The 16411-nt window shown below is 35.8% G+C and overlaps 1 protein-coding gene across 1 annotated transcript in view; it reads right to left on the bottom strand.

Moving 5' to 3' along the window:
- Positions 1 to 16411, bottom strand: part of NEK1 (NIMA related kinase 1) — a gene marked incomplete at its 5' end in the record, with an annotated part of 42695 nt that overhangs the window by 19511 nt on the left and 6773 nt on the right. The window contains 12 exon segments of the mRNA XM_080343369.1: positions 215 to 298; positions 3318 to 3420; positions 6997 to 7128; positions 7211 to 7389; positions 10412 to 10486; positions 10579 to 10626; positions 10768 to 10827; positions 11074 to 11124; positions 11130 to 11132; positions 13151 to 13302; positions 14810 to 14870; positions 15754 to 15954. Coding sequence (XP_080199495.1) covers positions 215 to 298; positions 3318 to 3420; positions 6997 to 7128; positions 7211 to 7389; positions 10412 to 10486; positions 10579 to 10626; positions 10768 to 10827; positions 11074 to 11124; positions 11130 to 11132; positions 13151 to 13302; positions 14810 to 14870; positions 15754 to 15954 — 1149 coding nt within the window.

Raw genomic sequence — 16411 nt, forward strand, 5'->3', positions numbered from 1 at the left:
AACCAAAAAAAAAAAAACACACAACGAAAAAAAACAACACACCACACACCAAAAAACAACCAACACACCCAAACTCTTTATACAATAAATTATTTCTTAAGAATTTACAGTCCTTTTATTTTGTTACACAGATGGACCATGCAGGGAACTAGGCACAGTCAAGGTCAGCGCTATTTGTGCAATGAGCAAAGTGGTAAACATGCGGCAAGCGTACCTCTTCCTCCTTGTTTCTGGATTTCCTTCCTCTTGCAGAAATGGACCTGCCTCCATAGATATCTGCCATGTTTTGCAGTGTACCCTGTTTGCCATTTAATGGTATCAAATTTAAGGTGGCTGGGGCAGTAAAATTATCTGCTTTATCTAATAACTGTTCACTTACAAGAAACCAAATCCATCAATAATCTGCAGTTGTTCTGGAATTAATCAATAACCCCTTTTCCCTTACACTAAACATATGACAGTAGTAACTAAAAATCCAGAGTAGCTAAAGAGAGAATATAGTTGCCTACTCCCTGTAATTCTGATTTTCTCCTGCTATGTTAGAAAGCCTAAATTCTGATAGGCACGAGTTTTTCTACATCTGGTTTATATACAAATTGTGACACAAAATTGGCATTTCTGCCATTGTTGAGCCAAGCCTAAAGTAAAAGTAGAACCTTAGTATGTTCTTAGATTAAGCTTTTCCACAATTATGACTTATTTTTAAAAATATACTACAAGTTGCAAACTCAAAAACCTAATAAAATACTTTGATATACATATTACTTCAAGCAAGCTATGTTAAATGCCTAGTACGTGTGCATTTATAGTATAGCCTTGGTTAGTGTGATTTACTCTGAATCCAAAAGGATTCAACATTTAAGGCAGTCTGATACAAAATAATGCAGAGATCATCTAACTCCAAGTTTCCTGCTTGAATTAAAATCCAAATTATTTCAATTATTTTGTTCATGATATACCATAAGCCTCTGCTGAACGGGCTAAAAATATCTTGCTTTGTTAACTCAACATACAATTATAGACAGTAAGCATACATGTAATAGTTACATGGACCTTCTGCCTTATAAAATACTGAGGCTTTAGACTTCTCTAGTGTGAGTGTAGAGAACATCAGTAAGTAAATAGCCCAGTTAAGTTCTTCATAGGGATGACTGAATCCAAATAGTCTGGCTAAATGCTCTCTCAGATTGAGGGAAAAAAAAAGCATCAATAACTCAGGGAAAATAGCAAACTTATGCACTTCTGCAGTTTAGTGACTGAGGGATCAGAAAACAAATTAAAGGAACCATGCTGTGGATAAGAAGTAGCATACATTCATAGAGACTCCACAAATTCTGGTTTCAGCTTAAGCATTAAGCCCTACGAAATGGAAAGAAATATTTTCATATTTACCTTTTCAGAAAACACTTGGGTTTATTTTTATCTTTTTTATGCCTGTTCCTGAGTTTTACAACAGCTGACACTATTCAAGTCATCTCATTGTTTTTCATTCTAGCATTCAAGTTTGTTTAGATATTTTCAAACTGATGGAGATCTATACCTCTGTTCTTAAACAAGAAAGAAACTGGAAGCAAGATTTTTGAGCACTGATTTTCTTTCTGTAGATCATTATCTTTCACTCATCTGCCTACGTGAAAGTTATCAAAGACCAGGACTCGAATTTTTACAAAGCCACACAACTGTAGTGAAGTAGCAAATTAGGTCAGCAGCTGTCTCAAAGAAGAGATGACTGAACAGATCAACTGAACTACTGAGTCAAACTTCAGACTGTCACTTGGAAATTAAAATTTTCTACATTTAACATTAACTACATTTAACAGAAGCTGGGTAAATTAGTGTGAATCATTTGACTTACAACTATTTATATGACAAAGAGATGCATATTAGTTGATGATTCCTACTGATTTTCATCATGGTCTGGACAATAGCCCTGTCCCTATAAAAGAACTACAGCCAGCTAATCAAATTATTTTCCTGCATGAGTAGAAGGATGCTGCTGAGAACTTCTGCTGTCAAAGGTAAATGATAATACATGAAATTGGAGCCTTGTGTTCGAGTTACAAGTCCTAAACACCTGGAAGTTACTTTTACAACTGTTAAGTAACCTCCCTGTTTTATTATGGCAGGCAGTTAAAACAGTCGGGCTCGGTTGAATACATTAGATAAACCTGAGAAACCTTAACCTGAATAGTTAGGTATCATGCATCAATCGATATCACATATTTATATTAATGACAACAAAGTCAAGAGCAAAACAGAAGCAGGTACTACTGAGGACTTGTCTAAGAAGCAGCAGTCTTAACTAGAATTTTTACTTTTTCGAAACTATTTACTGGTCTTGGAGGTTTTAAAAAACAGAATCATATTTTTAAAGTGGAAGATTTATCATTTAAAACACATATACTAATGTAAGGATACTTCACCACCAAAGCAGTGAGTCAAAGTATCTAAGAATTGCTTACTGTGAACTGTAAGTGAAACAATCCCAGAAACAAAGACCTGGCTGTACATCATGATGTGATATTCAGCTATAACTCAGGTGATACTTCTGTAAATCTGCAGTTGGTCTTGTCTTACTGCAGTGCCAGCACAGTCAGTTTAATTTCAGCACCTGACAGTGATTTTGTGACGTAGTTGTATACGAATAGTGTGGAGAAGCATTCAAAAAGCAAAACCCTCCACATCACAAATACACATAGTTCAACACACAAAGTCCTAGTGCAAATAAGTAATTTCAAAGATATCTTTACTGCAAAACAAACTTCCTAAAGGAATACTGAACTTAGAACTGCAACACAAAGAACATATTGTGACACTGTCCACTAGTTAACCTCTACAGAGTAAAGGGTTTTGAAACATCAACCTTGGCAGAGATGTCTTTATAATACCTTCTCAGTAAGCAGAATGTGTTTTTGTAAAACACACTACTGTATCTAATCATTAGCTGTATCAGTTTAACCAAACTTCATTTTAGTTGCAAGCTACTGAATAATACATACAGTTTAATTTTAACCACATCTCTAAAGCTATGAACAGGAAAAAAGGTAAATGAATGATCCAAAATTCACTGTATCAAGTTAGACACATGCAAAAAAATATACTTTCCTTCATTAATAAATGTATAGTCATGAGAAGTGTATTGCAAAATTCTATTAGATTTTAATAAAACCAAGAACAGAATGCAAAAAACTTACCTACCCCCTTTTTTTAATACTTAAGGAAAATATTTAGCCAGCATTTCATGGTAATGATGCTACTTCAAAGATTCATAAAACACGCTGAAACAGTAATATACATAGGAAGACCAGATTCCATACCATGTGTCCCTCAGCTCGAGCTTTGTTTTCCATGGCTTCTCTCTTTCGTTGCCAGAATTCTTCCACTTGCTTTGCTCTATCTGCAGCTATCCAGCCTTTTTGCCTGAGTAATTGCAACACATTGCAAGATGAAAGTCTCCAAAATATGACACTCAAAAAACCCCCACTGCATTTATTCTGTTCTAACTAGGACACATACAAAAAAAAGTAACTTTATAGGAACAAAGCATCTTCAAAATACACCTTACATTAGCCAAAATACAAGTGAGACTTCCATAAAATGGAAGAAAATAGGCTCAACTAAGTTAAAAGAACAATTAAAAAAAAAAAACCCAGACCAAACCACTACATTGTCCTTCCAGATCCTGGTCATGGAGACAAAAACGAATGTCAAAACACAGTCTTAGTGCATTGATGTCTGAAAATGTCTCAGCTTGTTTCATTATTGTTGTCATTTGTGAAAAAGAGGACTCCTTCAACATTTCCCTTCAGAGATGAGTAAGAACTCACCACGTGAGCCACTCAGGAAGGTCAATACTGCAGCAGTCTTTCAAGACTGACCTACACTTGGAGTAATAGCTTCTACCACTTAGATAATTGGTATTCTCAGTGTTCTGGCAACAACTTTTGTTTTTTTTTTTTCTTTTTTAAATGGATTGTGAAGGAATTTCCCTACCTTAGAATTAGCCAGAGCAAGATATTTTTTTCACATTGTCCACCCCAGATCAGAGACCTGCTTGGGTAGACAAGGTAGCTGTGTTCAAGTTACCCCAACTGAGCATCTAGCAAGTCTCCTAGTACATATACATGATCATTGGCCTCAAGCTGCACCACAGAAGGTTCACATTGGATATTAGGAAAACTTTCTTAATGGAAAGGGTTTTGAAGCACTGAAACAGGCTGCCCAGGGAACTGCCTTAGTCACTGTCCCTGGAGGTGTTTAAGAGACATGTAGGTGAAACTCTTGGGGACATGGTTTAGGGCCAGAGTTAAGTTATGGTTGAATTTGATGATCTAGACGGTCTCTTCCAACCTAAAAATTCTTCCATTCTACAATTTAGTAGAGGAGCCAGTTTCTGACAAATTGTTTAAAAGTAGACTCAGAGGAAGCTTTCTATTAAAACAAGCAAACGAGACAAAACACAACACCCAACTGAGAAATAGTGTAAGATAGTCTAACAAATGGCAGAATGATGAGGCAATCTGCTTGCCAAGGTTCCCTTACCCTCAGTTGACTGAGGAATATTGGGAGTCCAGCAACAGAACTTGGAATAAGCTGATAGCAATAACCCATCAAGCTGAGACAGTTACAGACAGAACCACTTTGCAATATAGGAACTATTGCTAGTAAGTAATAAATGAATTAGCACACTTAATCAAGCATCTTTGCAACTTGTTTTTTCTCTCTCCTCGCCTCCCCCCCAAGCAATAAGAAAATGAAATATTTCTATATGCTACAATTCATTATGAGGACGACAGAGATAAAATTACTTTGATACAATAAAACAAACACTGTAGCAAACACCAAACAATTTATAATCTTTGTATACAGATATTTGACCCACTAGGAGATTTTTACTGTAACAGTTCATTACATATGAAGTTAATTGGTGGACAGTGAAATCTGTCCAGACCTGTGTCATACAACTGAAGTTTAGTTTACAGTGTTGGAGGAGAGGTGCTTCCCAAGCAAAAAAACCCCAAAGAACAAACAAACAAACAAACAAAAAAAAAAAGCCAAAACAAACCAACCAAAACAAACCTATTTATCTGAAGCCAATTCACAGGAAAAACTTATTTCAATTACAGTTCATGACAATAATTATGCCTACTCTAAAGCTGAGTCACTCATTTTGATAAAACATTTCTTCTTGGCTGTATTTCTGGTCAAGAGACAATTTTTAAAGATTGTTGATGTTGAATATACTTAGCTTTATGTTAGTTCTGGTAGTATAATCCAAAACATTGTAACTTAAGGATTTCTCAGCTTCTTTAATTTACGCTCTAAATTACCTGTGTTTAAGAAAGTTGTGACTATTTAAATGCTTCATTTGAGCTAAACATCCTGAACACTTACCTTTATATTTCAACTCTAGTTGAAAGAATACAGTGCAGGAGAGAAACACTGCTAGGCTAGTTATGATAATAAAATAGCTTCTAGATTATTAATGAAGTACAAATACTTACCACATTTTAAATGCTAAGAAAGAGAACCTCAGTTTATGGCTAAAGGTACTCTGGTTTATAAATAGAAGAAAAATCTCTAAATATTTTGAAATTACTACATAGTATTTTCAATGAGTTCTCCCAAGTTCATGTATTTAAGAAATATTGAATCAGTTTCTCTTCATTATCTCCATGTTATTAATAATTTGCAGTCCTCCACTACAGTTCTTTTCAATTTTAACACATTTAAAACACTTTACCCAGATGTAGCCAAGTATCATTTAATATTGTCAATGTGCGAGGCAGTGTTTCCTAATCTAGGCAAGACCTGGGGATTGTGGTGCTTCATGCCAAGCACTGAAAATAAATAGAGGAGGATAGAAATATGCATCTACATCAGCTGGGAAAATACACCTTCCAGTACTGGGTTCTACCAGGAAGAATTTAGCTCATAACAGCCCAAATTACTGTAAGAAATATAAAATATATCTTGTAGCTTGCAAAATTGTAACAGTGTTATGTTATTGCTGCAAATTTTAAAATAGAAAAAAAAAAATAATCTACAGAGGCAAAATATATTATTAATACATTGAAACATAAAACTGAATAAAATTTGTTTAGAAGAACAAATGTTTTCTTTGGCCTCTTTCTTTTCCTGACATTAACTCCATTTATTTCTTCCTCCATAGGATACATCACAGGATCTGCAGAAGTTTAAATAATGCATGAGAAAATTGGTCCCTCTAGGAAAGTTACTTAGTGACGCTCATATACTACACTTCTAGAAAGATATTTTCCCATTTATTGCTCAAAAGTGTGGACACAAATCTTTGGGCAATACTAACAAGCCTGAAGGAGTGCAAAGAAGTTTTGAAGAAGTGACCTGAAAGAATGAAATAATTAAAAAAAAAAAAAAAAAAAAAACAATCAGTACTTGTTTACAATCCTTTTATATATAAACCACTCAGTTTATAAATAATTGAAAAGAATAAGTGTCACCAAATAAGAAATTGCACATCATCATAACATCTTGATGAGGAAAGCTTCTGGAAGTTTTTCACTGATCAGTAAACAGGAGCTAACAATTCTGGAAGCATTCTAGACACTCTCCTATGCTAGAGAGCCAAACACTTAGATGTAGGGAAGGCAGTCAGAATGAGAAGACAGGAGAAGGAAGCATCTAAACACATAACACAAAAAGTGGAACTATGAAAACAGCAAAGGAGGAGGCTCATAATTATAATATTATCTGCAAGTTCATTAAGTTAATAATTTTGGCTGAAATGTAGTTTACTAAACAGTTGTTAGTAATCTACTTTTTTCCACTACTGGGGAAGCCAAGGTTTCCATTGGTTCTGAAAGAACTGTGGTCTGTGAGGGACTAACGCACCAACAGACAGAACAGTACCAATGGATAAGAGTGATTTTGAGACATGTCAAACTACTAAATGAAACAAGACACAGAACAGAATCTAACATGTAAGGACAGATTTATGGATTATTGTAGTCCAACCTGTTTGCATTGCCTTGTTTAGACACTTCCTTCAATCTTTTCACTTTTTTCCTAATTGCACCAGCATCAGGTAAATGGTGATGACCTGCAGGTCCCTTAGGAACTCCTGGACGTACTCCAGGTGGAATTCCTCTGTAGGTAAATATGTACAGTAACTTTCATTACTTTCATCTAAAGCAGACCACACACAACTTCTAATGCAAGGTAGCCGTACCTTTCAGAAACTTCTCGGCCTTGTACTTTTGCCCTCAATCTGGCTTCCCTCTCTTCAGCTACTCTAATGTTCTCCTTCTGCTGTTGCATCTGGTCAAAAATAGCATGATAGTGTTCATATGGTCCTCTGGAAGACACAGGAAAAGGGCCAACACCACCTCCACCGCCATAATATGGTGCCTGAAAATCAGAAAGGAGAGGGTGGAAATCTCAAATACTGGTTTTAACAAGCCCTTCCAATTTTCACCTCTTCAGCAGAATAAGAGCTTGAATATACCCTGCAACAATTCTGAATTGCTCCTAGTTTTATTCCTGGCATGCCCCAATCTTAAGGAACTACAAGATAAATATATTTAAAACTTTTTTTTCTGTTAGGACTTCAGAACAATACAGCATTTTACCTCCCTCTGATACCAGACTAGTTATACACAAGACACCTGTCACACATTTTGAAAGTTATCAGTAACACATCCATTGAAGTGCAATTAGAGATAGATGTTCCACACAGCAAAAATAAAAGTTTTAACACAAAAGCTAGAAGTGACAAAGTACTAACCAAAGTACTAACAAGTGATTTGTAGCCAAACATCCTTTTTTTTTTTTCATGAAGCTAGAAACAGTTAAGCACACTTCTAAGGTTGCTGAATGGCATTAAGTGCAGATTTATCTAAGAATCCCTCTTGCTACCAACCTATAATTCTGTTTCATCACTAGAACTGAGATGCTTCGCTATTAAAGCTCAGATCGGGGGCACATATACCACAAGTGACTACTTTATGCAAATTATCTCTGTCATTCTCAAAGAACTAGAGTTCCTACAGAACCTTCATATGAAAATAATAATAAAAAAATATGTTGCAAGCAGCTGTGTACAGTAGCAGGCAAGGATGGAAGCAGAAGATGTGAAACTGGCAAAACAAGGTTAAGGTTGTCAGCACATGCATAAAAATGTTCCCTTTACACCTGGGGAAGCAGTTAAGTAGCCCATGGTAGAGAATCTATGGGATTTGTTTTAACAATAGTGTAAATGTTCCTTCCAGAGTGGCCTTATGTATTTTTAAGAAATTTGAATAGGTGAGTGCACATATGACAGGTTCAAGATTGCCTGCTTAGCAGTTCTTGAACAGATTACATTTGGTGATGGAATTTTGCTCACATTCCAAGTTTCAGTTGCTCAGTACCCATCAATAGCTCCCTATAACCCATATGACAGAACACTGAAAGATTCATCCAGGCACTCAAATACTTATGCTGATATGCTGTTCATCTGAATAGAAGTAATTCACTATACAAGACTCCAGTTTCCACAAATAGAATGCAAGTCTTGCATTAGACACTATTCAAGGTTTCACCTATCATTATTACAGCTCAGTTTTTAAAAGGATTATCTAAAGGAATGGTATGATCAATCTCCAGGCAAATGCTGTGAAGCAGGTGCTCATCAATAACCTGCAGAACAGTTACAGCCCCTGCTAGAACCACAAATCCAAAAGCCAGGTCCTTGTCACCTCTTTCCCCACTTTCCCTCAGAAACAGGTACCAGCAACCAACCCAAAAAGACAACAGGAGGAGAAAATCATGCAGTGCCTGAGCCTACTGTGCTTTCATGAGAGAATGCAGTTAGACAGCATTGTCAGGAAGTTGCTGGACACTCTGTTTTCATTTTGGAGAAAGGAAAATGATAATGAAGTCAAGAATACTATAATAGCATATGGAAACCTGGAGTGATGATAACCTAGCAGTATGCAGTAAGATCTGTACTAAACCATCCAATCTGGAGAAGACATTTCAATGAATTTTAAAGCATGTTTGCCATGACATTTTGCACCGGTGATCCTTAGTGAAAAATATATGCAGTCACTGAACCCGTTTCCCTAGATAACTGAGGATACTGATAATGATGCAGCTGTAGCTACAGAATACTTCATACATTTGCAGTGACTGAGGACCTTGCAGTAAAATTCTCAAAGCTAACCAGAACCATGACTGTTTTCAGAAATATATATAGCTCTGATCCAAAAATGACAATGCTGATATATCATGTTGTGTGGAAGCTTGCATTGGTGCCTGCCAGTTTCATCTTGAGAGAGAAGCATGGCATGGCACAGCAAGCAAATTATGTATTTTGATTTTTCCATTAAATGAAGTTTTAAAAATCTAGTATGCTTAAGTGTGCTTTTATATTTAAGCTTTACTTATATGATGTGTGACACACATCCAAAGATTATGTCTGTTTTGAAATAATATACTTAATAAGCAGCCACGAAAACCTTGTCAAGTGCTTGTTTATTCCCCATATTCTTGTACAAGGAACAGAAAATAAAACCTTATTCATTTTGACTCTACAGCTCAGTCAGACCTTGTTTACAAAAACACTACTGAACATGTTCAGGCCAAATATTTTTGTAAGTCTCACTAACACCACAACAAATAGCTGTGTTTAATCCATTTTCTACTGTGAAAAAGATTTACATCACAACAATACTTAAATCCCTGCACTGGCTCTGTCTGATGAGAGTATCCAGACCTTTATATTCAAATAACTTCACAAGACTACTTCCCAGAACAGTTGTTTCTGTGAAACTATAAGACACAAACAGGCAAAACGAAACTGTCATAGAATCAGATTAAATTATGTAACTAAATTATGTAAGAAGTGAATGGCTAAAGAGTTTATTGTTTTCAGACAAAAATAATTAGATTTACTCAGAATTTGTCACCCCCCTCCTGAACAACTTATCAGTATATATAAACATTGTCATTTATGTTACTAAATAACAAAGAATGCTTAGAACTAGGTGTTTAATACTGGGGGAGAGGTCCGGTATCATAATATGAGAACCTGGAAAAAGATTTCAACAAAGGAATTCAAGAACAAACTTGAACATGAAAGCAGCTGTTCATGCATAGATTAAGCATAAGAAAAGTAGCAAAAGCGGGAGTGGAAAAAAGAAAGTGGTGCATGAAAACCATTACTGGCAGAAAGAGAAGAAATTCAGAAATTTAGGAAGTTGGAAAGTGAAAATTGCACGTTCTCCAAAAAGCCAGGGAAGAGAGTTTCACTTAAAATATCCATAGATTAATAGCAGACAGCCCCAAGAGTTGACCTCCAAGAACAGATCTTTCTGAAAAGAGAAGACCACGCCAGATAACCAAAGTCAGAGGGAACAGACTACAGCACATTTCTGCATCTGCTGCCAACCTTAACATCACCACTTCCACCTGAACCAAGCACATTCCTCCATCCTTGTTCCCTGGCTCTGTTTATTCGTTCCATCTGAAGGAGAAAACAATACAGGAAAACGTAATTCAAGGAATCGCTAAGTAAAAATTGAACTTCACTATTAACACATTTTAAACATATTTTACCCTTTCTTTTTCCAATCTTCTCATTTCATCCGCCTTCAGTAAACTGATCTGCAATGCGCAAGGTTTAAGCATGTTTAGTAACTGAGAAATTTAACTACTCCGTATTCTTATGCAATGTACAATACACCACAAGATATTTCATTAAAATTAATATGGGTGGAAAAAGAAAGTCTGAAGAATCTTGTCTACCTGATCTCTCTGGCGTTTTTCTTTTTCAGGCAATTCTAATCTTTTCTTTTTTGAAAGTTCCTGAAAAATAAGCATATAATTTGGTATTTATTACTGAACCATTATTCTGTCAAGTCTCTGTCAAGATAGGCCAGTGCTCCAACTGCTGCTGTATATCCAAGAAGATTAAAAAAAATAATATTTTTTTTTTCAAGTCACTGTTACATAATGTTTGGGAAAAAAGGAGGAAAGGTTTGAAGGTTTTGTCATTCTTTCTCTGTACTTCACTTTTGCTTAGTTTGAAAAAATAACATTATTTTATGATACCTCAAACATTTTCCTCCTTTCTTCTCCTGGACTAATTTTCTTCATTGGAGTTTAAAAGCCTAGATAAAAGGTGAAACTTCAAATTAGATAGTATGATGCCAGAATGAGAGAAAAATTCTAATTAGAAAAAAAATCTTAAACCCACAACTTAGTGCATGCAAAATGAGGTTTAAAGTAATTACTCAGGAGGTTTTAAATGAAAAGCACTGCTAGGATCTAGGAGTAAATGTACTACTTCATCTTCTACTACAAGCTCTGTCTTGAAAGTCGAAGGCAGTAACTTTTGAATCTGTTTGTCTTAATTTTTCTTCTCCGGCAGGATCATTCTGCATCACAATCTGTTCCTATTAGAAGTCTTTGAGGGTCCCTGGATTTCTCATTTATTCAGAGAAGAGATTTAGTAAGTTATCCTTAGGTTCTTGAGCCTGAGTAACTCTAACCAAGGCTCTTGCTACCTATGGAAAAGAAGAACACAGCCATTATTCAATACAGGGTAAAGAAACACCCAGACATAATAAACCATGCCGCTTAGTCTAGCCTTCTTAAAGAAGTGGTTACTTCTAAAGCACGTTTTTCTGAGCATGCTAGAACACAGAGAGCTTCATAGCATTTTCTTATGATGACCTAAAGACCTATCAAATGAGTACTTTAAAATCAAGTATTTCAGAAGACAAGCCTTTAGAGACTTAAGTCAATGTAGTTCAACTACAGTGAGTTAATGTAATATCACTAAACAAAGCAGATGATTGCTGCATGCTCGTCTGAAAAAACAGTTGAGAGATGCAAGCTCAGACTACCCTGGAACAACAACAAAGAGAAGAAAACGTATATGACACTGTAGTCATTGTTTCTATTTTACATCTTATTCCTCATCACCAGGTACAATCCACACAAAGAGTATGTCTTAAAATAGCAGCGTTACAGACTCCTTACATGTAGAGCAATGTACTCTGCCACTTTGAGTGCAAGTTGGATTGGTGTTGACTGGTGACAATGATTACAAAGAGCAGCAGCCTTAAACCATAAAAACCTCGTGGTCTCATAAGGCCACACAGAAGTCTGTGCTCTCCCTTCTTCTTGCTCTCTTTGAAAAAGTATGTATCCCAAGGCATCAAGACTTGTGTGATCAATAAGTTTTTCCCTAAACCTCTGATAATTTTGAACTTAAATGATAAGTTACATCTCAGGGATAATTTTCTATCCACCTATCAAATTTGACAGATGGGTAGAGATATCAGTATCATATTCCCCAAAGTGCCATGGGGAGAAGGGAAAAAAAAAAACAAACCAAAATCAAAAACCCAACACCTCCAAAATCCACAACAACAATAAAAATACTACTCATTCAGAACAAAATGTGAATTACTTCTCTTGCTGAAGTGGAAGCTTCTTGGTTGCTAGTTGTTTGGTGTGTGCATATAGCTCAAAACTAGCTGTACCATAAACATCTCCTGGCCATGCAGTAATTAAAGGAATAAAGAGAGAGAAGAGGAAAAAAAAAAAAAAAAAAAAAAGAAGTTTTACATAATAAGGACTACAGAAAAGATGACTGGCAGAAAGATCAAAAGTAAAGTATGAAGGTATACAGAAGGCTATTTCTCATTAGCTCATGGAATTAAGTCTGGGAAACTCCTTTTCCAATTGCATAGTTTCCTCTGGCTGACAACACTTCAGAAAATAACTAATAAATTTTCTATGTCTTGAAAATTTGAGACTATTTTTGAGTAAGGAAGAAAGATGTAAAGATTCTTATTGTGTCAATTATCCTGACAGACTTCCAATATTTCTAAGAGTGGTTAACATTAACAAAGGAACTGAAAACATGCAAAGCACATCTAATTCAGCAGTGGAATTAAACCCCAAACTTAAGGTAGCGGTCTCCAAAAATCATCATATTAAAACCAACTAAACAAACAAAAATCAATAACAAAGCAAGCCAAGCAGTTATGCTACTACTACTACTTTCTCTGCAGATGCATGTGTCCAGATAGAAGACATTTTGAAAAGGAATGCATAGTATTTTCATAGCATGTAAATATGAGCAAATCAGTTCAATTTAAGTAACTTAGCTTCTTACCTGCCTAGACTTAGCCAATGGCTTCTTTTCATTAGGCTTTTTAGGTGCATCACAAGACTTCCTGATTGCTAAAGGCACTCCATATTTTGCAGCAGGTTTGGTAATTTTCTGAGCTGGTGAAGTCAGTAATTGTTCTTGAGCCAGTCTTTTAGCTAAAAAGAAAAAAAAAAAATTGTTTTGCAGCTATCCAAGCTGGCCAGTTTACCATATTTCCTTTTACCAAGGTGTTGGAACAGCAAAACTGAAGGAACACAGATGAACTGCTAACATTTCATTCACGTGGGGTGATGTATAAGTGCAGTATACCCAGTTGTCTAAAACAGCTCATCTAAATTTCATGCTTGGTAAGAAACAGCAGAACACAATCCCTGAGCTTTTCACTCTCAACACTTCACTCTAAACTGCAGAACTGAAGCTTATTTCAGCTGCCGTGCTTTATTATCCAGTGGATATCCCATAGACACAGGGAAAAGTTTTCCTAATGGAATAGAGAGACAGGCTTCTGTCCACTAAAGACACTGGACAGCAACCTGCAACACTCATATCAGAAGAAGATGAGCCCTGGAAGAGCTTCAAGGGCCTTGAAGGACATTGTTTTCCCTGTAGAGTTCTCAAAAATATGTCAATATTGTGGATTTTATTCTGTGTTAGCAGGGTTTTCTTACTACAGAATAGCAGGGTATCAGTGAAACACACAATATTCTGACAAAACATCAAAGGATGTGCCATAGCTTCAAGTAATTACAAGGAAAAATAAAGAAGGGTAAGAAAATCTAGGAAAAAAGGGTAAAATAATGCAGGAAAAAGAAGTAAGATATGAACATCTAAACAAAGTGAAGCACAATCTCATTTCATAGAACATAGAATAGTTTGGGTTGGAAGGGACCTTCAAAGGTCACCCAGTCCAACCTCCCTGCAATGAGCAGGGACATCTGCAATTAAATCAGGTTGCTCAGAGCCCCATTTAGCCTGGCCTTGAATGTCTACAGGGACGGGGCATCTACCACCTCTCTGGGCAACATGTTTCACCACCCCCATTGTAAGAAATTCCTTTCTCATGTCTAGTCTGAATCTCCCCCCACTTAGATTAAAACCATTACCCCTTGTCCTGTCACAACAGGCCATGCTAAAAATCATGTCTCCATCTTTCTCATAGGCCCTTTTTACGTACTGAAAGGCTACAAGAAGGTCTCCCTGGAGCCGCATTTGCTACCAGTAGTAGAAATTCTACTGCTTTGGGCTAGAGTCAGGGCTAAATCCTGGAATCTTTACCAAAACCTCCCACATTTTTACAATAAATGTATTTCTCATTACCCATTTGTCATTAGTAAGGGAAAAAAATAAACAGACAATAACAACATATAAATTATTTCCAGTATTTGTAGTCTTCACTGTCTCCTTTAATTTTGGAAGCGTAGCATATTTCAGAAGGAAAAAAGTACACCTAAAAATCTTACAGAAGCATAGTTCATATTTGCATCATTTGTAGCCTACATACATCCCAGCTCCCTGGGGGAGACAGGAAAATTGCTTCCCTCTTTTTTTTTCCTGACACTTCTACAATCATGTATAAGAACACACCAAAATCAATAAAAGAACAAAGCTCTATACACCATCTTGCCAGAACTGAAAGCAAAAGCACTTTCCATACTTACTTACCTGGTGCGGCATGTGGTCCAAACTTCTGGAAGATTTTGTGATTGAATTCTTCTGCAATAAGCTAAACAAAAAGTCGAACAGTTAGCCAACAGCCAACAGTATTATGTCTGAAGCTTGAAAGAACTCTTTTACAGACAAACTTATCTGTGAAGATTTCTGATCTTATCTTTCATTGGGACTTTCACCTAACTATTATGAGTTGAAAGTCTATTTAATACACAAAACAAATGGCCTTCTCCTGAAATTTCTTCAGTTGCCAGTTAGAATCCACTAGAATTCTTTATACTTAGTGAGGTCTCCTTTTGCATTAATTTCCTGTATGTCCTTTCTCTGCCTATATTTATTTACCTTGTATTAGTACTACTATTCAATTGTTAAACTTGATCTCTTTTGATTAGATTTATAGTAAAAGGACATGAATAGATGTCAAATGTTATCAACAGATTCTAAACTGAATAGTGAGCAACTTCTAGGTCATATATACGTGATACATTTAAATATCAATACATTTAAAGGTGACTTCACAATATTTCAAAGAACACACTTTCAGGACATTCCAAATTCCAATTAAAAATGGCTTGAAGAAATTGTGATAAAGAAGTGATGCTGAAGTCATTGGCAGCACCGTTTTATGAAAAAACACATATGTAAACAAATCAACATCTCACTCATAATTCCTCACTATGTAGAAAACCACACAAAACAATGCTCTGAAAATGTCAACTTAAGTATTTGGTAGTTTCCACAAACAAATTTAAGTAATTTGAGATTTTTCTTTACAGTTTGTAGTAAAACCTTTTCTTCCACAACTGAAAGGATCTCTATAAAAGCTCTAGGAAATAACATTACTCCAATTTCTCATGTTGAATATTGACATTGCAAAAAAGAAAAGGAAAAGTTCTATGATGTTTTCAGCAAAGTTAGAATTAAAACTAACTCCATACCTGTGGTGTGAGAAATTTTTCAACCCGTTTGGCTATAAAATTTTTCTCCAATATGGAGTTTACTGATGGTCTATTCCTAGGATTCCTTTTAAATAACTGTGACAACAGATTACGTAGATCATAGGAGTAATGCATAGAAACAGGAGGGAAAGGTCCAGAGATTATCTTCAGTACCAAGTTCTTCATGTTACCAGCTTCAAACTACATCATGCAAGAAAGAAAAGTTATTATTACTTACTCTTTGTCCATATGTGAGGCTGCATATAAACATAAAGAGAAGAACAAAAACCAACACACCTTCCCTTGCCTCAACGTATCAAGACAAATTTTCAAGGCCATCAACAGTTCACATCAGCGGTTTGAAATAACCTGCTGCCTCATAATAGAGATATTTAACACCACAGAGATACAAACCTTGCTAACAATTAATTATTTCACTCCAGATCCAGACTGACAATGATATATAATTAAGGATAAAATAATTATATAATTATCTACTTCATCTCCTCTCCCACACACTTTCAACCATCACATGCTCTCTGCCCTTTTTAGCAAAGCCACATTTCAAATTAAACAGTCAAGTATTCACACTCGCACAGTGTGAAATCCCAATGAATGTTTAGACTTCAGCTTAAGCTCAGGAAGCACAGCACACTCT

Source organism: Nesoenas mayeri (assembly GCF_963082525.1).
Source record: "Nesoenas mayeri genome assembly, chromosome: 4".
Lineage (NCBI taxonomy): Eukaryota > Metazoa > Chordata > Aves > Columbiformes > Columbidae > Nesoenas > Nesoenas mayeri.